At 34.8% G+C, this 26,272-nt stretch overlaps 1 protein-coding gene across 2 annotated transcripts in view; it reads right to left on the bottom strand.

Moving 5' to 3' along the window:
- The window catches only part of SLIT2 (slit guidance ligand 2), a 376,642-nt gene that overhangs the window by 143,200 nt on the left and 207,170 nt on the right, over positions 1-26,272 (bottom strand). For both annotated transcript variants that reach the window (XM_012472405.3, XM_012472408.3), the window contains exons 5-6: positions 14,747-14,818; positions 2,441-2,512 (exon numbers count right to left, since the gene is read on the bottom strand). In XM_012472405.3, the coding sequence (XP_012327828.2) occupies positions 2,441-2,512; positions 14,747-14,818 (144 nt within the window). The remainder of the gene's footprint in view (positions 1-2,440; positions 2,513-14,746; positions 14,819-26,272) is intronic.

The raw sequence follows: 26,272 nt of genomic DNA, 5'->3' as shown, positions 1-26,272 counted from the left end.
CTTATGGAATTAAATTTTTTTTTAATCTAAAACACTGGGAATCTGAGATTTAAGATGATGTGTAAGTTAATGTTCCTTCATTATTTCCACATAAGTCAGTTCATCCTAAAGAGTCATGAATGGTGAATATAAGCAAAGCAGATAGTCATATTTCTAGAATCCTTTTTAGTGCAAATTCTCTTAAGCAAGCTCCTGATCAAATGTTTATAATAGGCAAACTTCTGTTGGATTTCACAAGTGATTCGGGCTTAATAAATTCTTACCTTTTCATTGCCTTGTACAATTTTGCCTTAAGTTATTTATCAACTGATTTTTCTAGAGGTTGTTTAAAGTATGAGGATTGAAAAAAACAGCATTTAAAATAATGTCTGCTCAACTTTCTAAAATGTTAATATAAAATATTTCAATCTTTTTAGAAGAAATTTACGTTGTCTTCTATTATATGCTAGTTTTAATTATTTCTTCAGCAACCAAACTCTGACCAATATATACTTCTTTAAGACGTATATATTAGGGTCCTTAAAGGAGTTTCCAAGATTTTGGATTTCTATTTTAATTCCATGAACCATAAAATGTCATCTTTTGTTGTATTTCTCATTCTAAAGTCACTTTTTAGATATTTTGGTTAATCATGACAATCAAAATGTATGAGATGATTGTGTCTTCATAAATGTACTGCTTCTAAAGACAACAATATTAATTTATAGCAAATAAGCAAATGTCGTTACTATATTTGTGGGTAAAAGGTTTCAGTGCCTAGCATAGTGTTTGCTCCACCCTATAAAATATACACAGTAGGTATTCAATACATTTATATGTATATATATGTATATCGAATAAATACACTGAATAACTACATATTTTAAAGAATTTAAGTTTTTTGAAAACTAAATAACAAGGTACTTTGTGGGATTTAATTCATCCAAGATAGTCAGCAAACTGCATAAAATGGTTGGCATCATTCATATTTCTAGTTTGGAACATTGGTTTAATAATACATTTTTGGCTTGATCAACTCTGTTTGATTAAATAACTCTTGTGGTAGTCCATTTAATGAATTTTAGTGATACTAACTATGGTTTTGCCATGAAGCCACTACTATAAAATCATTCTAGTTATTCTGACTCTGAGAATAACTAGAATCAGTTGGGTTACCATCAGTGAGTTGTGTATATTAAAAATGGTTCTGGTATACAATTTAAATAGTGGTCTTAAAGCTAAAATGTGTATGATAAGCACTTTGAATATTTTTCTCATAGAAATTTAGACCATTATCAATAGAAACAAAGGTGGCCTCTCCTGTAGTTAGAGATCAGTCTATATTTTTATAGTTCACATTTTATCCCACTCAATATATTCACACATAAATGCTTTTTAAAATAATTATTAACTCAGTACATTACATAGCTGGAAATTCTATTAATTTTCTTGCAAATAAAACCAAAACCTTATAAAAATGCTTCTAAAATAAGCCATTCTGGCTGAAAAATTAATTTTTTTTCAGAATTACATTCCATTCCCAAAACTAGATTTACAAAGTAATGAATACTTTTTTGTGTGTGAGGAAGAGGATTTTATGATTTCTCGATAACTTTCAACAGATTGACTAAAAATTCAAAACACCCTCACATTTAATTCAATTTTAGATTGCTGACTAAATTTTGTCAAGGATGAAAATTTATGGAGGAATCGTAAGTGTATTTAAAAAGCTACAAATGTGAATTTTGGCTGAAAAAGATTCCAAAAGTGTATAGGCGGCATACAATGCTTTAGTAACTATAATTTTCATTAAAATTCTCAATTTCATTAAAATTACTTTGCTAAGTCAATGGTCAATAGAGATTACTTAGTTACCTCTAAACAATTTGTTAGTCATGTCTACCCAGCAAAGAAAGAGGGCGGTTGCCAATTATAATTCAAGTCTGCACCTTGTACATTACAAAGTCAGTAGTGAAGACTTGAAAATGGATCTAATGGGTGGCTTATTAACCTTAGGAAGCAGATTTCAAAGTATTCTTACAAAAATAATGCTACATCACCTGGTTAAAAATTTTATTTTTTAATGAGAAACTGTTTCCATTGCCTAACAACGACAAATTACTCCAAGATATCAGCTACTAAGGTTTGTTTTTTGATGTTGTTTTTCCTGTAAAGTTGACTTTATCTCAATATTTAGCAATGACAAATCCTGTGACTCCTACAAAAATATTTTATTATTTGAGTGACCTTAGACAATTTTACCTAAACATACAGATATGGTACGCAAGGTTTTGCACACATGCATTTCCATTCTTCTCTGTGTTCACCATCAGTTATTTAAGGTACCTATTGAAAAACTATTCTGACAAAAAGGTTTTAGGCTAGCATATAAGCTTTTCACATTAGTCCTGTCCAGACACAAAGCCCCTATTAAAAGTGTAAGAGAAATAGCAGGACTTACAGCACTTCCAGGTCCCGGAGAGCCCTGAACGCCCCATCTTCAATACAGCTGATCTGGTTGTAATCCAGTTGTCTGTTAAAAAGATTAGAAGAATATATGTAGAAGGGATGGACAGTAGTCGGGGTAGGTGATGGGAAGTTTCCTGAAGGGTCTATGATACACTGGACACACTCACTGAAGTGCTCTCACAAACACACTCATCTGCTTACGAATGTCATAAGCCATTCTAGCCTCTATGCCGCCACTGAAATCTCTTTTTGTTCTGAACTGTCTGTGCAAATAGCAGCCCTCGGAAAGCTCCAGTAAATAATAACTGCACCTTATATTAAATGCCATAGGAATGCAATTTCATTACATCAAGAAAAGCTATCCATTAAGAGCTTTCAGCGTCATCTTGCTGAAACAATTTCATTAAGGTAAAGGACTGTAAATCACTTAATGTCACATGCACCCCCTCAGTGACCTAACAGAATCCATTTATCAGAGAAGCCCAGCTGCATGTTAATTTCACTATCCTTGGCATGAAAGAGCAAGACTACTTTTAGGTTTTCTTCTTTTAAAAGCAGTTTTCCTTCAAGAACTCCAAATCGAGAAAGGGAACTGATATCCCACACAGCTTGCTCTTATTCCCAACCAGAAATACACTTTAGAAAGCTAGAAATTGTTCTGTATTAAGTGTCACTATTCTAATAATTCACATTCTTTATCATTATATATAAATCCTCTGCATTGTAAATATAGCATATTTTTGAATTAAAGAACTTCCAGAACTATATTGCTCTCCAGAAAATAAGTTTTAAGTATAAAAAAGAAAGTAATAACAATTTTGCTTTTTTAAAAAATGCTAATTTTGGTTAAAACCATTAAGAAACATATACTACAGGCACATCATAAAAACACTACATGTATCTATGGTAAAAAGCCCAAAAGCTGTATCAGCTAATTCTAAATAATACTTACTTAAAATAAATGCATCTTCTTCAATATCTTAAGCACTTATTTGTTAAAACTCATAGTATAAACAAAGAATCCTCCAAAACTTGGTTATGTCTGCTTTGCCTGCTGCTTGTTCTGGAATTAAAATTTCCTTGTTCATATTGAGCCTTCTACTTGGTTGAAGTTAACAGTGAAGTACTACATTGTATCTGTACTACACTCTTTTTTTTCCAAACAAGCAGTTGTTGTTTAAATATAGTAGCTTGAATCTTAGAGATGTTATTTCAGTAAAAAAGAAAAAAATCATTTTAATGTTTCACTTGAGATAGAAACAGAATGTTTCATGAAAGAGTTGGGTGAGTTTCCAGCTCTGTGAGCACTGGGTGAGAGAATGTGGATGAACTCAGGAGTAAGATTATGAACATAATATGAATGTATCCTGTCCTTGTTTCAAGTTCAGCATTCACTGAAAGGGCTAATTTATATTTGAGGTCTGTTCTTAAGGAACTGTTTGAGCATTTCTATAAAATATCTGTTTCTCCCACAAGACTACTGAATAAAGGTGCAAAGATTTAATCTAGTGACTTTCAAGTTCCTTACTTTAGAAATTATGTATATAGACAATGTCTCATGAAATATACATCTCACCTTTAAGAAGGTCTCTAGGGGCACAATCATACAAGAGGCTATCCTGATGTCATGCAAATGGTACAACTTAGGGCATGCTATATTAACAAAGGTGCACCCCAAAGAAGATACAAATTTACTGCTTTTATAAACTAAAGTTTTCCCCAAATCATAGCTAACATCCATGCTACTATAATAGCCTAAAGCATTTCTACTTATTAAGAGGTAATGCAGAAGTATAATTATATTTCTAAGAAGACATTTAAAGTCTCATGATGTAATATGGCTGCTGTAGTTCCAAGAAAATACTTACACATTCTTGAGCACTTTTGATTTTTACAGATTAAATTCATTTAACAATTAAGTTAATAGCCTTTTTATTTTAAAGTGCTATATATATATCTACACTACTATTCTCTAACCTCTTGAACAATTTATCAAAGGCATTTAAATTAGTACAATGGCATGAAGTGTTACCCTTGACACACTACAAAAGAGAAATTGTTCCCAGACAAATTGGCAAAATCTTCTAATGCTATCAAATTTGCCTAATGCAGTCTCCAGGTTACTATGTAAAAGGGTGAGCTGTATGTTTGCCCATATCTTATTATCCTTAGCTGTCAATGTATAAATCAATGCTGACACAGCTTCTTTTAAATCATGCATACAGTACACAAAGGGGAACCTCCAGCATGCCAGAAAGCACTCAAGCAAATCTTGTCCCACAAGAAATGGAAAGCAGACTACTTCCCTTACAGGAGCAGAAGTTGAGACGCCGCTGGAAACTTTGGCAATTTCATTGTTCTCTAATACTGCTCATGGTTACATGCTTCTTCATATTCTTAACAGAAATCTAAGCCCCTAGTCATGCTAAAACATTAAGAATATTTGGTTTCCATAGGATTAAAGTTGTCCTTGAAAGTTTTCTCAATACTGTTTTGAGTCCACGTATTTCCTGAACATGAAGGTATCTCATGAAGTTACTCATAGGAAAGGAAAATCCAAGTTAAACAAGTGAATAATTCTTCCATTAATTTGTCACTTTTGTGATCTTCAAAGGAAGGTTTACACAAAGTGTTGTGCTTCTATGACTGCACACGAGAAAATCTCTCCCAACAGACATCCATTTGTCTGCATATGGTTCAAGATAAACAGTGTCAAAACTATGCAACAATGTAATTTATTTCAAGGTTTCTGGACTATTTAGCTGCACTCTTTTTCTTTCATCCTGCTCACTCCCTTCTCCACTACCTTTCAAACCCTGGGTACTTCTGACTTCTGTAAACAGGAAAGGATCTGTTCTCTGCCATACATTTAGTGACAGGCTGCCCTGCTTTAGATGTAATTTCCAATTGTGCCATGAAATTATTCTGAACTAAGAAAATAGTAAGAGGAGACTTTTTCACTTCTCCAAAAAAAAATTATGCTCCAACTATTCACTAAGATATAGTGTAAATTTGTTGATCATTAAAGAGATTTGGATGTTAAAGGCAGAAGTGTCATAAGTGGTTTATTTAAGACCTTTGGCTGGCCTAACTTAGCACATACTTTTGTGTCTTCTTCACCCTTATTTCCTGACTCCAATCTTCTCTTTGCTTTCTATTTAAATTCCAAATTGCCTCTCTATGTGATCCTTTGCTGTCCAAATGAGTAAATTTGCGTTTTGAAGAACTGCTTTAATCTCATGGAAATAATGGGGTTAAAAAGAATAGTATTCATGATCTCGGCCAGGCGTGGTGGCTCACGCCTGTAATTCCAACGCTTTGGGAGGCCAAGGCAGGTGGATCACCTGAGGTCAGGAGTTTGAGACTAGCCTGGCCAACATGATGAAAACCTGTCTCTACTAAAAATACAAAAAATTAGCTGGGCATGGTGGTGCATGTCTGCAATCCCAGCTACTTGGGAATCCACATATTCAGATACACCACTCTATGATTCACACACAAAAAGTTCTGAAACTCATCAGATTTTCTTTAACACTAAAACTAATTTATCATAGTTTCAGATTTAGCAATACAATGTTGCTAAATATAGGTTTTAAACATAGGTGTACTAAATGACAAAAAAGTTAAACATTTGCCTACTTGGCATCCTGAAATATAGAGATGTTATTCCATCATTTAGGTTTTCTTAAGGGATTTCCTGTTTTATTCTTTTAAAATATGGATATCATACTGTGTTTGAATTACATATACAATACTTAGATTAATATTACATATAAAACTGCAATAATTTCTATTAGTGTGTTCCTACTCAGAAAATTCACATTTTACTGCAGCATCCAACTTGTAAGTTCGCATTACTAATAGGTTTTTTTGGTAAGAATTAGAAGACACATAAAATGAACTTAACTCTAACAATACAGAACACGACAATCTTTAATAATTTCTAAGCCAATCAGGATCTGTCAATGTCTCAACAAAATTATTATAACTGGGCTCCAATTTTGTATTGTTTTGTTTCATTCAAGGTGCTAGAAATAGTTTACCTCGTGTTCATATTATTATTGTAAGATAGAAAACTCCAAAAATTTAGTTGACTTAAAACACATCAAAATGACTAAAATTAATGAAGGAATAACAATTTTTGGCTATTGTAAAGCAACCTAATAAAATATATAAATCACATGGGAGAAAAATAATAAAAAGCTGTAAATATATGAGCATGTTCTCTTCTACTTCTTCCTATATGTGTATAAACTTCAAGTCAATACAAATGTCTGTATATACCAATATTTATGCCAATCATGGCTTTTAAAGAGTAGTCACAAATATAAATTATAACATAGAGTATCAGAATTATAAAAACTGATCCATATAAATGAACATCCTCAACCTAAGTTTCAGCAACTATATTCTTTACCTCTGCATAAAAGCACATCAGTATTAACCTGAAAACTGGCAAAGAAAACAATTAAGGTAAGGACCATTCTGAGGACCCAAAGTAATTTACATTATGTGAGAATTTAATCCTTTTACAATCTTTCAGGTAACAATTTGTTTTTCTCATAGGAATGAAGAATCTCAGTTTTCATAGGAATTGCCTATGGTATAAAGTTGTATAAGTTTGTCAATTTGGAAGGAAGAAGCAAAAGATAGCAGTAGTAGAGATGTGGAAGAAACCTGTTTTAACATAAATTGAGGGAAGGATAACTAAATTGACAATAAGTCTTGTTAATTGTAAGTAAACTAATCAAAAGTGGTAGAAACTGAAAATGATAATAATAATTGCTAACGTTTAATGAATTCATAGCATATGGCGAGGTCTGTAGATGCCTCATCTCATTATTCCTCATGATAACTTGGGAAAGAGAAATTAGCATCATCCAGATTTTAAAGATGAGAAAATGAGACTCACAGAAGTTCAGTAATTTATATATGGTAGGTAGCAAATAGTCTGTGAAGTTTTCATTGGAATGTAGATGTATGTATTGCCGTAACTACCACTCAATACATGGTGGCCCATGAAACAGATTCAGGAGCTTTTTGTTCTCCAAATGGGGGTTTCAGCTAAATCAGTGATAACTATAGAAGAGACCAGTAGATAAAAAGTACTATAGAATGTCAGAAAAGGCAGAGATTACTCTAAGCTGATATAATCATGAAAGAAAGGAGAAAAAAACCTCAGATCCTTAAAAAATGGATAGAATCTAATTAGAGAGAAAATAAAGTGAGTATTTCCTATGGAGGAAATGGGTCTACCAACGAATAGTTGTGAGCAGAGGCACTACAATGTTCACAGTGAATATATGCAATAGAGAGACCATTCTGGCTTGAGCAAACAGCCTGTGTACAGATTGAAGGGAAGAAGGGGCTAGGAGCCTGGGTCAATGTCAGAATGTTAGGACTAGTCAGAATGCCTAAAAAGACTGGATGTTACAGCAATTAATAATCATCTCTGCTCTTTCAGGAAAGAGTCCATAATTCCTATAGATAACTGTAGAACTAAGCAACATTAGGCCTAGTTCTAGAGTCCCTGTATCTAGGATACTATAGATACTAAATTATTGGCCATGTTCTGCTCTATTCCCAGGGCTTTTCCATACTTTAAAACAACTTTTTAAATAAACTGAATACTTTCAAACCAAGTAGTAATGGAATAATAAATAATGCTTTATGAAAAAAAATCTGTCAACTTTGTTGAAATTATCTAATGAGATTACAAACTAGAGGTCAAAATTCAATCAGCAGGCTATTATAAGAGTTCAGAGGTCACAAAGTGTGCTGTTCAGTGTAAAAAATGCAAAAAATCAAAGGTCCATTCTGTCTCATAAGACGATATAGCAGCCATGGCACACTTATGCAAATTCAAATTTTGTTTAAGTATGTGAATTGGATTCCCAGTTACTGAATCAGACTGTTTTGTGTTTGTGTTTTGTTTTATTCTAGAAAGCATTTATGAAGAAATAGTTAGATTACATTTTTACATGATAAAATGCATTATTGAAGAAAAACTGCTGAAAACACTCTGAAGACAAAGCAAAATGCAAAAATGGAGAGGTTATTGGTAGCAAACTTTATCATAGTTGTTGGGGATTATCACAATTCATTGTACTTTCAAGAGGGAGTGCAACCAGGCAAAACACAGGACCATGGACAGTTCCCATAGTACTGATTGGGACATCTGCTGAGTTACTAATTGTTTATATATATGAGTACCTGAGACAACCGTTTTTTATTTAGATAGATAGTAAACGAAGGTAAGTTTCATTTCAGAAAGGCACATTTCAGAATGGCAATAAAATACCTTATCTTTATTTACTAGCTAAGTAAAAAGTCCTCCCTATAGAGGTTTGTTCCGAAGGTTCTATACCACACTGAAGACCTGTGGAATTTAATTGAGTAGGGATAGCAAGCTCTATGAAAGAGAAACCAATCTATCCTTTACAGTATCTTCAGCTTCAGGTTTACTGAAAATATTTTAGGAAGAAGCTGGGGGCACGGACATCTACAGTTTCAATCTGATACCAATGGATTTTAAATAAAATCCAATGAACTAAGCAACAACAACAACAACAAAACTAGCAGATTAAAGAAGACATTTTGCAATCATGACTTAACTTATATGACAAACCTAAATGAGGTTTTGCATTTTCCACTCTTTTCTCTGTTTGTTACATATTGATTCTATATCAAGTAAGCAACCCTTGCTCTCTTATCATTAGGAGTTATGTAGATGACAGTGAAAACTAGAAAAGATATATTTAAAATGAGAGAAATGTAAAAATATGATGAAATATGTAAGCATCTCTGTGTATCTGGGATGGAACTGTGAGTTTTCCTTCTATGGGTTATAATGGATCCATCAATACAAAACTTGAAAATGACAGAGTTCCAGCAGAAAAACAAAATTTCTAACTAATGTAAATGTCTCTGTAACAACACATAGATTAACTTTCTCTATTCTGTTTGCCAAATCTTTTTATGCTAATAAATAATGTATTCAAAATTGAGTGACTTCTTTCCTAAAATGTCATAGGAATATATATATTTATTTTCCAAACGATATCTTGACTTACCTAAAGAGAACCATGATGAATCATCTTGTGACTTAAAACCTTGTCTAAAAAGTAATGCATGTACAAAAAAAAAAACAACATAAAACTTTCCCCAACATATTGTTTACCAAAAAGCATTTTGTTCCTGGAAAAAGATTATAAGATGAATATATGATTAATGGAATTGAGATGATGCAAGCAAATTGGAAAGAGATATATTTATTTATAAATAATAGTAAATTTTGATTGGAATAGAGAATGCACTTTGTGGGCGTATTGCAAAATTAAAGAAGGAAAATAGGTGTGGTTTATTTCACAGAGTACATTTAAAATAATTCCTTTTTGAATTTAATTAATTTGAGTAATCATATTTAATTCACTAAAGAAACTAATGGTGACATAAGTTAGATTTTGTTTTTGTGATACAACTAAAAACTAGTGATCTATGTAATTTTAAAGTTTATATATTTGTAATTTTTTTCTTTAATCCCAGCATAACTATAACTAAGAATGTTTTATCTTAAAAACAAAGACTTTTGAAATATTCTGGTACTTACTAAGTACTATACGTACTTCAAGAATAAGTTCACAATGCTTGGCAGTAAAGTGAGATTTAATTTAATATTTTTCTAAGTTATCAATTAAATGGAAATGCCTAACAGATACTTGAAAACAAATCAGTGGCACAATGTAACATGACCCTGTTCAAGATTTGTTTAGAAGGCAGGAGAGGCTTTATTGTACCAGTGTTAAAGCTTTTCAATATATATACAAGTTTCTAAAGAAAATTTTCATAAATATTGGTTATATTTTGTTAAAGCATCAGTTGATAACGATATGCTATCGATACTTTAGTTCATATTTGGTTTGGGAGTTTAAAAACACAAATGTAAATCCTATGGAAATGTGACACCAGTGACTATAATAAACATTATAATTTAGTTGATATTTTCATATGATTTTATTATTCTCATAGCACATCTCACTGTCTAAAATGTCAAGGGAAAAAGTAGTTTAAATTGTGACTGGGAAAAATAAGGTAGCAAAATAAATTGTACAAAATTTTAATTCAGTTAAGAAATGAATAGAGAGAAGCAAAAAAGTTACAGGAAGTCCTCACTGGAGATGTTTAAGAGCAAGATAAATGTCCATCTGTTTAGAATAGTTCTAGTGTGACTTGCCTGGAGGAAGGGGAATGAGATCTGCTAATTTGCAAAATTTCCACAGCATCAATTTCATATCACTAGGATACTGCCTTGAGCATATTTAGCCAATCCACAAGATTAAAGCAAATACTTTTAGTGAAAATCTTGTGAACACTGGAATTTGCTCTAAGGCTTAATGTGGTAAATCCCCTAAACCTGTTACAGTGCATCAGACTGGGCTTTTACATAGTGACATACAAAGCATGACCTCGATACAGCTAAGGTACATACTCCTACGCAGCTTCTTTTAACTCTGAACAGTAGCCACGATGGCATCATGCAGGGTTTTTCAACTTGTAAATGTACATACTGGTGTGATAAATGGGATGAAGTACCTTCTTCTTACACCGAATTTCAACTTTCAAATGTACATACTGGCGTGATAAATGGAAATGGGTATCTTCTTCTTACATCAAATACTAATAATATTAATAATGCTAATATTAATGGAAATGTATTAAGTCATGACAGTGACTTATGGTCACCAGTTTCATAATAATATCAATGAAAATGTACCCTCAGTTTTAATATATTTTACCAGATAGCCTTAGTAAGTTTTAACGATAAAACTAAACTTCATACAAAGCCCCATAATATTGGAACTTTTTTTTTGAACAATGTAGTTTGAACTATTTTTTAATTCTAGAAAATGCCTTTTCCTATAAAAGTTTCATAATATTGCAGCTGTCATCCTAATTCATACAATAAGCCTATACATTCATTGTGATATTTTAATATTTCTCTCACTGTCTTTCACTTTACATGGAAGGGAATAAGTTGCTCTTTTGATCACCATCATTCAGTACCCACAAAGTTTCTGAAGCCCCTTTTCTTCTGTAGGAATATAAGCCTCCAAAGGTGAAATAACATAGATGCTGCAATACTAAGCTCCTCCTACATTCAGATCCCTATAATTCCTACCACTGCGGCTATTCAGGATACACACCACTTTGCCTTTAAAAAACAGGGGCAGCTGGGCGCGGTGGCTCACTGCTATAATCCCAGCACTTTGGAAGGTCAACACAAGTTGATAATTTGAGGTTAGGAGTTCAACACCAGCCTGTGCAACTTGGTGAAACCCCATCTCTACTAAAAACACAAAAATTAGCCGGGTGTGGTGGCGGGCACCTGTAATCCCAGCTACTTAGGAGGCCAAGGTGGGAGAATTGCTTGAACCTGGGAGGCAGAGGTTGCAGTGAGCCGAGATTGTTCCACTGCACTCCAGCCTGGGTGACAGAGCAAAACTGTTTCAAAAAAACAACACAACACAAAACAAAATCAATCGGAGGGTGTGCACATTCCATCCCTTACATTACACACACACACACCGCTTGCACTATGGTTTTAGTCTTCTTATCTAACCATTCCCTGATAACTTCAAGCGATACTTTTATTTCTCTTTTCTCAGCACCTACAACCTTTAATGTCTTGTTCACAAATCAAGGTCTTGTGTATATTCATTTAGTACTTTCTAGTATATTTTCTTTTTCTATTTTGTAACTTCATGTCAAAGTGATCCATAATAGAATAGTCATATCTAGTCAATATTGCTAATCACTTCATGTTCTACTTTCATGTCTCCTTACAATGCATTTTTCAGGGTTCACTTTTAGCAGTTGATTAGTCAAATACTTGCAAATGAAACGCTGTATTTTCATAGCCTTTTACTGTTTTAAAAGGTCTTTCATACATCTTCTTTCCCTAATAGCCATACAAAACCCAACTATTGTTTATTTTGTAAAACTAAAAACTGGCCAGGTGCAATGGCTCAAGCCTGCAACCCCAGCACTTTTGGGAGGTCGAGGCAGGTGGGTCACCTGAGGTCAGGAGTTCAAGACCAGCCTAGACAACATAGTGAAACCTCGTCTCTATCAAAATACAAAATTTAGCTGGGTGGGGTGGTGGGCACCTGTAATCCCAGCTATTCAGGAGGCAGAGGCAGGAAAATCACTTGAACCCAAGAGACAGAGGTTGCAGTGAGCCGAAATCTAGATTGTGCCACTGCACTCCAGCCTGGGTAACAGAGCAAGACCGTCTAAAAAAAAGGAAGAAAAAAATTAGCTGAGCATGGTGAAGGGCACCTATAATACGAGCTCCTTGGGAGGCTGAGGCAGGAGAATTGCTTGAACCCGGGAGGCAGAGGTTGCAGTGAGCCAAGATTGTGCCACTGCATTCCAGCCTGGGTGACAAAGTGAGTCTGTCACAAAAAAAAGAAAAAAAAAGTAAAAACTTAATGAAGCAGACTAAATTTGCTCATATCTACAAGTCCAAAATATAACAAAATATTCTGAGATTCCAGTCTTAAACTCATCTAACTGCATAAATGATAATAAAAATATTTAAAATTTGAGGAAAAATTATGCCTCGCAGGAAGAAAGATTTGAAAACTTTGCTAAATCAACATTCCATTAGATAGGACATTAACTAGCCTCTTTTATCTCTAATTAAACTTTTAAAATCACATGTTGTAAGGATAAATACAAAATCTATAAAGAAGAATCTCATCATGCCTGGTCCCTGCTCCCACACATATCCTTAAATGTGGGAGAAGGGCCACTTGTTGACTTGGATTCCCTGAATATCTTTACTAAGAAGATTAAAAGCCACCTGTTTTAAGGAATTAGAGGTAATACTATTGTAAGACTGCAAATAGCATTACTAAGGGATGGTCAACTGTAGCTATTGCTGTACTTTTACAGCTAAGTGATGGCAACTTCAGTAAGTGCTACATAGGGATTCTTAACGCTGTTCTGGCCAGGTAGATTTAAACACCCTGTATCAATGAGTCTACCTGAAGACTTCAGGAAGCCCTAACTGGTAAAGATAAAAAGAAAGCAAATAAAATCCTATTAAATTAAGCACCCAAAAAAACCTAAAGCCATGGTTTTAATGGCTTTATACATTTATACCTTAGAAGATTGTAGCTCTGAGTCTTTTCCTGTACATTAGGAAAGTACAAATTTTTTAAAAAAATCATTTACATTAAGGAGAAGACATAGAGGCCAAAATCTGTGGCTTTATAAACAGTTGTCTTCTTTGACAAGGGAAAACATCTGTCTTACTTTTGCTACTGAAAAAAAATAGCATTGGATCCAACCATGGAGAATTTTGAATATAAGTTAATTCTTGAAAAAGTGCCTGACCTGTTTATTACTAGCTAAGAAATATTAAATTCCTGATGGTTAATCTCAGCATGCAGGGGCTTTTCTCCCCTACATTCCAAACTAACGTAAAAGCTAAGAAAAACATTTATGCCCTACCATTTACAGTCTATAAAAACCCATCATTTTTAGAAGCTAATATCGTATTTTAAAATTTAGTGAGATATATATCGATATTATGATTGTCACTGAGATCTTAAATCTGATATGTACCTTTAGAAATATAGGCACTTTAAAAAATGCCTATAATTGAAACACCAGACTGAAGGTTTATCAAAGGAAAATACAGAAATGCACTTTTCTTTTTTTAAAGGAGGCTATAAGTATATTCTTTCATGAGGATATGAGGGAAAACATAAGAAAAACATTCACACAAAGGCAAAGACATAATTTTGTCATTCTCATGCTTTTGTCATTTAATGAAAATGGTGATCATTAAACTCTGGAAAAGCCTGTAGCTTTAGGCTACAGGTGTCTCCAAGAAGAAAATACTATCTACTCTTTCCAGAAAATAATAGACCATATTCTGCATTTCTAATAAACACCAACAGCAACTAAAAATGTAGTTACTGAAGTAAGCTGACAGAAAAATTAGGAAAAAAAATCACAAATATCTGTTAATCACATCACTTCTTAGGTTTCAAAAGATTAATCACAAGGATTAAATAATAAATTTAATGATGACTTGTTTCCAGGCATCTTCTAAATGAGTATCTCAAACAGCTTGTGAAAACAATTTACAACTTACTGTTACCAGGTCTCCTACGCAAACATAAATATACACAGGGCTTTCACCATTTCTTTCTGACACCTTATTTAATATAAAATTGACTTTGAAAATAGATGATAAAACACTATAAATTTAAAAATATATACTTACAAATTTTTAATGTCAACTGCCCCACGGAAAGCCTTCCTTGGGATTGCCTGAATTTGATTTTCACTGAGATCACTAAAAACAACAACAAAAAGTATCAAGTTAGAAAATATTATTTACAGTTTATTTTAATCCAAATATTTGACAAGTTATAGGACAACAGAAAGAAAAAAAAAACCCTAAAAGGATCATAATTAAATTCATAGCATTATATGCCATTTCTAATATAAATATTTTATATTTTTAATATAAATTAAAAAGTTGGAATAATGGCTTCTTGAAGTAAGCTTCTAGATCTTTAATTTTATAAGAAACTGTAAATATAGCACTTGTAAATTTAAGAGTCACTCCATATCTGTATAATAAAAACATTTCTTTAAAACATGGTAAATTGTTCATAATTCAGTGACAGGTTATTCTGAGGTTTTAGTAGTTTATATCACCGGCATAACTTATAAATTACGTAGGAAAGCAGCCTACTTAATTTCCCTGAGTAGAGTGGGTAAAAACTGATAAAACCTGAACAGTATAATTAAGTTTTCATAGCACTTCTAGTAATCTTGAAATGGAACATGGAAGAACTGGCCCAACAATAAAACCCACAGTTTATGCATAAAATCTTAATAGCAGGTTGATATAAAACCTTCTTTAAATAATTCTATTATAATCATAAACTGTCTATAAATATAGACTGTCTATATTTGCATTTTAATTTAGTTGAGAAATACGTTTTAATCACAGGAAAAACCACTGTGAGTTGGAAAGAACAGTTTGTAAAAATCACTCATCTCATGAAATGGATCATTATTTTTCCTTCTGAAAATTCCAATGCAATTCTATGAGCTCACATAGTATTATTAGCCTTAATGAGTAGAATATAAATATCCACGCAAGAAATGTCAATGAAAGCAGAAAATTCTCGTCTAGCTTTAAGTAACATTACCACACAGTAGAGTTGAACTAGTAAACAAAATAAATTATTAAAGCAACAATGACGGTATGAAAATTACCTTTAAAATTCTAAGATAACTGATTCTCACAAAGAAATATGAAGCTACTAACCACAGGTGCCTATCAGATGAAAATAAAGCCATTTTCCAACATGAAGCGGCATATTGGACGGATTCATCCACATCCGCGTCTCCCTAACTGCTGCTTATGATCTGAATTTCTTGTTCATACAATTGTGGTTGTGCAATAGACAGAGAACTGGCAGATACAGAGATTTAGTGTGTGGTCTTGACCTTACTAGCACCAAGTTTTAAGCAAAGAAGATTTGCATTTATATCTCAACATCCTCAATGATCAAATAAAAAAAAAGTTTGCTAAGCGATTTATAAAAAAATAAATACCAGCCTATTTAAAGAGTAAAGGTCTGTAGCACAACAAATTATTTCAAATAATAAATTTATAAAATGTGCTTATGTAGGAGTTAAGACAGCCATCCACTTCCTAAGTGATGTAGCATGTAACTGCTTTCAATAGTTTCAGTATGTCCTTAAGAGTAATAATCTTTCATTTCCTTAAAAATTGCTTATTTCTCCAGTTTGCCATTGATTTAGACTGACTTCCTTCCTTTGTTTAATTACATCAAGTTAAGAATGTTTAACAATATGTATTTCAAAGCCTTGATGACAGAAACACTGTTCAGAGAAGGCTACAGAACAAAGAGAAAACAAAGAGATAGAGGAGACACAAAAACAAGAAAGTAATAAGAAATGAGGAGGAAAAAATTGCATTCTAGAAAATTTGAATCTATATACAATGCCTCCTGAAAACCGTTTAGTAGTGTTTCTACTGTTACATCTTCGCCAATTCCTGTTTTTGAATCTCGCATTATTTTCCACTTCTAAGACAAAAAAAAAAAAAAAAAATGCCTCGAAGAGTATGTAGATGAAAAATGGCAGAGGTGTTTGCTCCAGACCTCGCCTGCTCCTGCAGGGACTGGGCAGAACCTATAGTCTCAGTTCTGCTCAGTCCCTAGGCACGGTTTTGTCCTAGAGTCATGGAAGTTGAGTGGGCTGGGCAAAAGTCAGGGAGATGATTTTAGGTGGTTTGTAGAAAAACCAGTGAAATGCACAGTCAGAATGTCATTCCTTCTAAATTTCATTTTAGTCCTTCAAATTACCTTTGACAGAATTGGAGGGCATCAAATAGCTGTATCCTTCGAATAAAATTTTTTTTCTTTTTGCAAAAGTGTGAGAGTTACTGCTCAGCACCTCCTTATCCTCTGAAGGCTAATGGTTTGTGTGTGGCTGTCCCCTGAGTAAACGGCTCCAAAGGCCACACTATGGGGTCTCAGCTCTGGTGCCAAGGATTAATTATGGATCCCAGACCCCTTCAGTTAAGTGGGCCATGTGCACCCACGACAGGGGGAAGAAACTAACACATTTTTAGTACCTACTGTATGCAATAGTTGCTTTTTAAGCAGAAAATATTACCTTACTTGAACTATATTTCCTTTATTCCTCATAACCCCCTTGTAAAATAGATATTGTTACTTGGTTTTACAGGAAAGGAAACAGAGCTTCAAAATGAGTCAGTGTTCGGTGTTAGTGCTAATCAATGAGACAAATTGTTCAAGTAAATATGTAGAAAACATAGGTAAATATTTAGCCAAGATTTTAGGATTTCTAAAGATGCTTCTGGGAGCTACTTAATCTCAACACATCCTTCCTGTGGTCTGGAATTTAGAAAGCTTTTTCCTATGTCATCCTAGCCTCTGACTTAATGTCATTTGCAAAATGATGCATTAGATTATGTTTTAACAATGATCTATATTTTCTCTATATAGTCATCTGAGGGTTAGCAGTTATCTCAATCCAACATATTGTTATTTAATATCCACTATATGTTGCAAGGGCTACTGAGTTAGATAAGGCCAATTTCCTGTCTTCAGGAATTTTCAAATTGAGTAAGAAGATGAGGGGAATAGCCAAACAGAAGGATGAATAAAGTAAATTCAAAAAAAAAATTATTGAGAGTCAAAAAAGCAAGAAAGCACTTGGAATAAGAACAAAAAGATCATGTGAATGTGTCAACATAAAAAGGCAGACAGGCAGGGGTGGAACAGCACTTCCAATGACATAAACAGCAAAAACCAGGCATAAAGGTAGGAACACACTGAAGTTTTTACGCAAGTAGTTGCAGTCTGGTTTCCTAAGAGGGTACAACATATGCAGTGGAAGAAGAGGAGAAGGGGTGGGAAGGGTAAATCAATGGTGTGCTGAGACATTACTGACAGCAGTTTATTGTTCTGTGAACTGTGTGGAATGAGCAAAATGAGTCAGAACTACTGAGTCAGTGAGATGGACTTGCCAAGGGAGGAGTTTGTAATTATATCACCAGCCAATAGAGTGTAACAGTGTGTTTCAGAGCAAGGACATGGTTTCATTGGAGTTGATTTTTAGGAAGATTAATCTGGAAATTGAGTTTCAGACTTTTTCATACCAACTGGGGGATGTATCCTCATTTCAGCAGACAATGATGTGGAGAGGAAGGTGATGGTCGGGAGGAGGAGATGGGTTCTTCCTTAGATTAACTAAATTGGCAGTGGAATTTAGGATGGATACATGGGGTGAAACATTCAAGTTTAGTTATATTGAATTTGGAAGACCAGATAAAGACTTATATGATAGCTGGGGAAAGGACAGTGAGAATCTCAAGCAACCATCAACCCTCAATTCATCGCTTCCTTACTCTGGGACAGTTAGTGCATGAGGCATCTCCACACTATAAATAGAAAAAATAAAGAAGACCAATAATGACATTAGTAATGTATGAAAAAACAAAACTTAGAAGCAGATTGCATGTGGAGATGGACCGGGTAAGGGACAGAGAGGTTACAGGAGTCACTTTGAAGTTAGATTAACCATTGACGAAGTTGGGAAATCAAAAGAGCAGTTTGGAGTGCTGATTATGATTTGGTTTCGAACATTTTAAAAATCTAGTTGGAGATTTGTTGTTGAGGAGAATGAAGACAGTTTATGGTAAGTAAATTATGAGTGGTATCTGAGAAAGGTAATCAAGGAGTCAGGTAAAAGACGGAACAGTCATTGGTGGCTTGGTTGACCCAGGCCACCTTCCAAATAAATTGAGATCTTATGTGAAACTTGTTTAAAACTGATTAAGCTTGGTAGTTCTCAGCCGTCAATGCTGGGGAAAGAGGTGGCAGGTGGTGGGTGGCAGGAATTTAAGGAGGGAGGCGGCTTGCCAGAGCAATTGAGAACACTAACTTCAGGGCCAGACCATCTGAGATTAAATTCCAGCTCTACCATTTATTAGTCATGTGACCTTGGGTCACACTGCTTACCATCACTGTGCCTTAGTTTCTTCATCTATAAAACAAAACTATAATAATTCCTATTTCATAGGATTGTTAGGTGGATTCAATGAGTTCATACCTTTTAAATGCTCAAAAATGACTTGGCACACAGTAGGGACTACAGAGGTGATGGCTTCATAGGTGTTATAATTATTCTACATGGAGACCCTTTTATGTGGCCCTGAGAATACCTGCTAAATTCCCCAAAGATCACTGTAGTCGATGTGAAACATTTCTGATGGGAGTGTACTGTTCTGTGACCTGTGTGGAATGAGCAAAATGAGTCAGAACTACTGAGTCAGTGGGATGGAGTTTGTAATTATATCGCTAGGTAACAGAGTGTAAAAATGTGTTTCAGAAGAAGGAAATGGCTTTATTGGGGTTGATTTTTAGAAAGATTAATCTGGAAATTGAGTTTCAGAGCAGGTAGGGAAAGTGGGCAGAGAGGTTTTATCAGGCAGTGTGTCAGAGAGTCAGTGGGTCTCCAGTAAAGTAGGCAACGTTTTTAGAGAACACTACATAATAAAGTTAGGAGTTAGTCTCTGGCACAAATATAAAATCTTCAGTAGAAGTTAACGTGTGTGTCATCTCTGGGAGAACTTAGAGCTATTCAAGTTTGCTGAGTTAGCAAATAACAATGGAAAAGTATTTGTAAAGGAGGAGCGTGCTAATGATACACAGGATACTGGGGACTTAGGATTGAAGACAAGAAAACCAGGTTAGTTTTGTTAAGAGGGTACTACAAATGCTCAGGCATGATAATATGGAATTTTCAATAGAAACTAAAAATATTGATCACCTTAAACTTGAAAACTGAGTTTATTCATTTTTCAAGACCACAGAGAAATGAGGGGAGCTGGAAAGACTTCCCCATTCTGAAGCTCATCCCAAAGAAAAGATATGAAGAAGGGTGAATATAAGCATTTTGAAATAGGAAAGATGTTACATTCTTGGTATTGGACCGATTGTAAAGATACAGGCCACCCAGAGCCAAGTCTGAGAAGTGTCTTACTAGCTAGTCATAAAACAATGTAATTTCCTGTTTTAGACCCTCCCGCTTCTACTATATCCAATCCATTCCCAATACCACCCCAGCACCGTCTCCAATCAAGTCCCTTTCTCCATTCTCCACTGCCATGGTCACTGGTAGAATCTTCATCAACACTCTTCATCGATGACTGAGACTCCAAACTGATCTCCCTGCTTTGATTTATGATTCCTTCCAAGGCATCTCCCACACTGGCACTAGAATTCTATTTCCAAATTTGAAGTTATATCAAAACACTTCTTCCAGATGTCTTCCTGTCTCAGTTAAGAAGACACCATCCATATCGACATTCAGACCAAACTCTGGAGTTCCCACTGACATATCACAGTCTTCTACAACCTACATCCAAACTACTAGCAAATTCTCTCAACTCTATTTTCAAAATATATCCAGAATCTGACCTGCCTGCACCTCTTGTCTCCTGATCACACCTACCATCTCATCTTGTCTGAGTTACCTAATAGTCTTCTAACCATCTTTCTGCTTCTGCCCTTGCCTTCCTACAGCCATATCTTGTCAGATTTCTAATGAAAATTTTAGATATCATCCCTCATTACAAAGGAAAGCTCAAAGTGTCATAAAGGTTTACAAATTCCTCCCAAAATTTGGTCAACACACCCTTTTTGACCTTATCTCTTTTTACTCTTCCCTTCACCGTCTCTATTTCAGCCACATTGGCCTCCTTAGTGTTACCTGAAAACTCTCATTCTCTTACTTCAGGTCCTTCCTTGATACCTGCTGTGACTCTATTTCCACCTCATTCCTTCACTCATGAATTTCATGCCTCCTTAATTCACCTTTTATATGATCATATTCCAAATTGTTCAGCTTTTGCGTGTTCTCTTTTTCCTCAAGCAACTACTTCCTATCACCATGAGATGCAGAGTTAAACACTGTTCAAGAGGCAGACCAACTCCTCAGTTGAGCCTAATGCTAAAATCTCCATAACCTATCAACTATGTGATGTTGTCAAAGTACTAAGCCTCTCTCTCCACTTGCTTATCTGTAAGATGAACTCATATAAAGATCTCTTAGAATTGTTTTGCCTAGTTACAAATAAGGTTTGTATTAATAATATAAATTAGCATTTACATCATTAGATAATAAAATTATTGCATAATTATTTTCATTATTGGGGAGTTGCTTGTTCCTTTTGAACTCCTAAGGTGACTTGTGCTGTTATTTATTTTAATTCTGTAATTTAAATTGACTGTTTTAGGTTCCACATACAAGTGGTATCATGTGGAATTTGTCATTTTGTTCTTGGCTTATTTCACTTAACACGATGCCCTCTAGGTTCTAAAAAAGTTGATTTCATAGCAGAGGGTAAAATGGTACCTACCAGTGGCTGTGGTAGTTACGGGGAAGTGGGTTGGAGAGATGTTGGTCAAATAATATATATTTACAATTACATAGGAGGAATAAGTTCCAGAGATCTATTTTACAGCAGGGTGCCTATAGTTAATAACAATATATCATATTCTTGGCAAATGCTAAGAGAGTGGATAAGTGTTCTCTGTACAGAAATGATGACTATGTGAGGTCATGATTTGTTACTCAGTTGATTTAACCATTCCACAATGTATATATACTTGAAAACATCATGTTTGCAATAATATCTACAAACTTATGTTAATTTTTAAAATAAATAAAGTTGAAAAAATAGTTTTAATTGAATTCCTTTCCTAAATAACTTCTCTCCTATTAGACAATATGATAAACAAAGGCAGGATGTTCATTCATCTTTTTTTTTTTTTTTTTTGAGAGGGAGTCTTGCTCTGTCACCCAGACTGGAGTGCAGTGGTGCAATCTCGGCTCACTGCAACCTCTGCCTCCCAGGTTTAAGCGATTCTCCTGTCTCAGCCACCTGAGTAGCTGGGACTACAGCTGCGTGCCACTAGGCTTGGCTAATTTGTTTGCATTTTTAGTAGAGACAGGGTTTCACCATGTTAGCCAGGATGGTCTCGATATCCTGACCTCGTGATCCACCCGACTTGGCCTCCCAAAGTGCTGGGATTACAGGTGTGAACTACTGCTCCTGGCCTCATTCATCTTATTTCTGTAGAATTGCTGGTATGTGGTAAACCTTTATCAAATGTTTGTGAAAGGAGGCAGGGAAAGAAAAAGAAAAAAATTTATGGCTAGGCACGGTGGCTCACACCTATAATCTCAGCACTTTGGAAAGCCAAGTTGGGTGGATAATCTGAGATCGGGAGTTTGAGACCAGCCTTGCCAACATGGTGAAAACCATCTCCAGTAAAAATATAAAAATTAGCTGGGTGTGGTGGTGAGCACATGTAATATCAGTTACTCAGGAGGCCGAGGCAGTAAAATCGCTTGAACCTGGAAGGCATGGTTGCAGTGAGCTGAAATTGTGTGCCACTGCAATCCAGCCTGGGTGACAGAACAAGACTCCATCTCAAAACAAAAAAAAATTACAAAACATGGCAACTTGCAGGATGTAAGGCCAGGGAGACTTCTGTTAAGTAGAAGTCTGTGGTTTGAGGCCTGATAAGTAACAAAATCTGGTATTATAGACATAACCAGAGGAAATCCGGAAAGAAAACTGGACTTCTGAGAGGACTTTTAAACATAATGGTATCAAGGCAACACAGGCGAGGAGAATGGCAATGTTTTATAAAATGCTGGAGATAAGAGACTACAGCTCAATAAAGAGATCAAAGTCAGAAGTACAGATTAAAAAGTCTTTGTATCCTGGTGGGAATTGAACTGCATGCTGCATACATAAATCTCCTTTCAGGTGATATGCATCAACATATTTCAGATTTTCAGGTTATTATCCCCAAGAACCTTATGCTTAGTTTACTGAAGATTTTAATATTTGTAAATGAGAAAGTCAGCTGTGGTCTTTTCTCACCCTCACTCCTATTTTCTCATTCATATATTCAAAAGCATTTATTGATAGCATAAAATCTGATGTGATCATTGCTTTATGATAATTCTGTTTCTTTCAGAGTATGTTTTTATCACCACCTTGACTGCTGCTTCTTGATCCATATGCATCTCTTCTACATAAGTCTTTCCTCTTGCAAATCTTAATAAAATTCTATGTAGAATAAGTACTTTGAGCATTCACTGTCAACTGCATGAATGAGTTCTTTATAGGGATTATTGAGGCTGTTCCTCCACCAAAATTGTCGCCCCACTCCCGCCACTGGAAACTTCTAGTTCTCAGCAACTGAAGTTTTATTCAACATAGTAATAATAATCTCTTTCATCTAATCTCCATTATGCCTTGATCCCAGCATTTCTTGCTGTTAATAAAAAGTGTCAATAACTTACTGACAATAACTGTAAAATTCCACAGATGGAAGTGTAAAAATGTATGCACTTTTGAACTGATAAAAAAGGTAATACTCAAAGCTAACATTTATTGAGCAGCTACTAACTTCCAGGCAATACACTTTATTTTACTGTTTCTATAACCAAGTCAGGATGTATCCTCTTATTTTTATTTTGGAGATGAGGAACTTGGGTTTGCAGAGGTTACATTATTTACCTGTGGTCATATAGCTAGAAGGCAGTGGAGCTGGGATTCGAGGTTTCTCTGTTGCTTCTCAAACCTCATACTCTCAAGCACTGCTATACTGCTTCTTACAGGAGGCAGCTTCTATAGAGGTCTGGCTCTTTGGTATTATGGTTCAGTCAACCTGGAGCTGTGGTTTCCAAAGGTTGTTTGAATATCACCCATAAAAATATCTAGGAACATTATTTTAAAAAAGACTTCTGAATGCAACTCCAGAAATATTCGGCAGAATCTCTAGGGAAGAGGTCCAGGAATCTATATTTTTAATAAGTCTGCCTGGCAACCATTAGGCCCATGGTCTTTGAACCCTATGTTAGTAGTGCATTGGAACTCCTCTGATGAATAGTACCTTCTAGCTTTTGTTTGGTTTATAAAACATGGCATTTGTTTATTTGCATCTAGTTGGAAGTTGTAAATGCCAACAGAAAATAAAAACTAGGAAGCCCCATTAAAGCCAAGAAGGGTGTATACATTCTCTGGACAAATGAGAGAGCTGGATAAGAAAGTCCACTATTTTGTGACGTGAAATTTACCATTTCACCCATTTTGAAGTATACAGTTCTCTGGTGTTAAGTACATTCACATTGTGTGACCATCAGACCCGTTCTTTTCGAGAGGTCACTTTAAACCTCTTTTTTGCATAATGTATACTGGGGCAGGTCTGGAATAGGTAAGTTGGAATAGAAATCCTTGTCTCCACTCCACATAAACTAAAACCAGGTGACCAAGTGATCTTAGTCAAGTTGCTGAGATTCTTTGACTTATGTTTCATTTTCTCTAACTAGGAAAAATAATACCAAGCACTGCTGTGTCATGGTTCCTGTGAGGATCAAATGCTCCGATCTATTCCTTGTGAAGGTATGAAGTGCTTCACCAGAGCACACAAAGGCACTGGCCCACCTTACTTTCTGCACTTCCATTCATTCGGTTTAGCTCACTTCAAGAATTATTTATGAAGTCAGTATGTGCTGAACACACTTAGATATGAAAAGATAAAAATGGCCTAGTCCATGCTCCCAAGAAGTTCAGATTTGGAAAGGAAAGTAGATAGGTAAAGTGATCATTGTGCCATCACCCTGATTAAAATAAAAATCAGTAAGAAAATATAGAAAGTCCTGAAGTAATAAAGAAGGAAATGTACTCTGTTATTGCTTGAAGTGTTGCAGATGGTGGATGATCATCATCTTGCAATAGAGTTTAAGTTCATATATACAATATCTTTAATACCTATACATTTTTTCCTTGCCAGGCCTTTGCACATGCTTCACTCTCTGCTTGGAATATTCACATGATGTCCTTTAATTGCTTAATCATCCTACTCATCCTTTGAGGCGGAGCTTGAACATTCTCTTTTCCAGCAATTTCCTCTGAAATATGTTAATACTGGAGTAGGCTTCCTTCCTTGCATCCTGGTAGAATATTATACTCAACTGATGCCATACTGAATTGTAATCATTAGCTTCCTTGTTCACATATCCCACAGAGCTGACATTTCCCTAGGAACAGTGAAAAATTCATCATTGTACCCTCCATGCCGAATGCAATGCCTGGTTGTGGTCAATAAATCATGAAATTAAAGTGCTCATCAATAATTAGAAAATTATACTCCTGGACATTACAATTCTCAAGAAAAGTACTTATTTACCAGGTACTTGATGTCTTTCTTAGGGAATATTATATGAAAATGTCATCTGACACTCTGATAAATTAAAACAATGATGACTTGCTCTTTGGTTCCATAAGATATGGTAGAGATATATTTTTTCATAATCCAAACTTCTTTAATGAGATCAGTAATGAGATCAGGTAAGATAAAAGTATCAAAGTTCGAATAGTTGTGTTAATGTAAGTACCTTGAATTTTAAGTGGTAAACAGTCTTTGAAAGTTTTTATTCAGCCTAAACTATAGTCTCATTCTCAGCTTCAGCTGATGGACTTTAAAATCCTTTAATTCTCTCAATACTGTGTCCAGGGATATGTATGAGTTTCATAATTTAGTCAGCATAGCATGGATACTAACCAGGAAATAATCATTTCCTGAATACCTGACTCCATGACATTGTGTCAGGAATTGCATTACTCATTTATGAAGATACATAAAAAATGTGATGCTATTTTTCTCATCAAAATGACTGCAATATACTGAGGAAGATCAGCCATGCATATGTAAGTAAAGAGCAGACATCAACTCATGATGACACGCATGGAATGCATGTGTAAATAAAATAATGGGATTTAACAAGAGTGAGGTGGCATGCAAATCAGGAAATGCTTTTGGAAGAGGAGGGCATTAAGCTGGCTCTTAGGGACAGTGATGAGGATGGTCTGGTAAAAACAAATGAAAAATTATTTCTATAAAGGAGACCACCATGGAAAGAAGAGACACAGGTCTGTTATGTGTGACATTGCTGGAGATGAAGGGTAAGAAAATAGTATTTTCTGCATTTAACAATTAGAAGGAAAAAAAGAGGTTGTGTTGGTGTTCTAAAACACTGACTAGAGGACTACTAGAGGACTGTTTCAGTTAATCTCAATAAGAGCAAAAAGTTAAGAGAAACCTTCTTTGTCAAGACCTATTATAACAAAGGTTTTTAGGAATCTTTGTGCCAG

The sequence above is a fragment of the Aotus nancymaae genome, unplaced genomic scaffold (assembly GCF_030222135.1).
Source record: "Aotus nancymaae isolate 86718 unplaced genomic scaffold, 86718_ANA_hifiasm-v0.15.2.pri h1tg000006l, whole genome shotgun sequence".
Lineage (NCBI taxonomy): Eukaryota > Metazoa > Chordata > Mammalia > Primates > Aotidae > Aotus > Aotus nancymaae.
The sequence above is the reverse complement of the archived record's forward strand: the minus strand, read 5'-3'. Positions and strand labels throughout refer to the sequence as shown.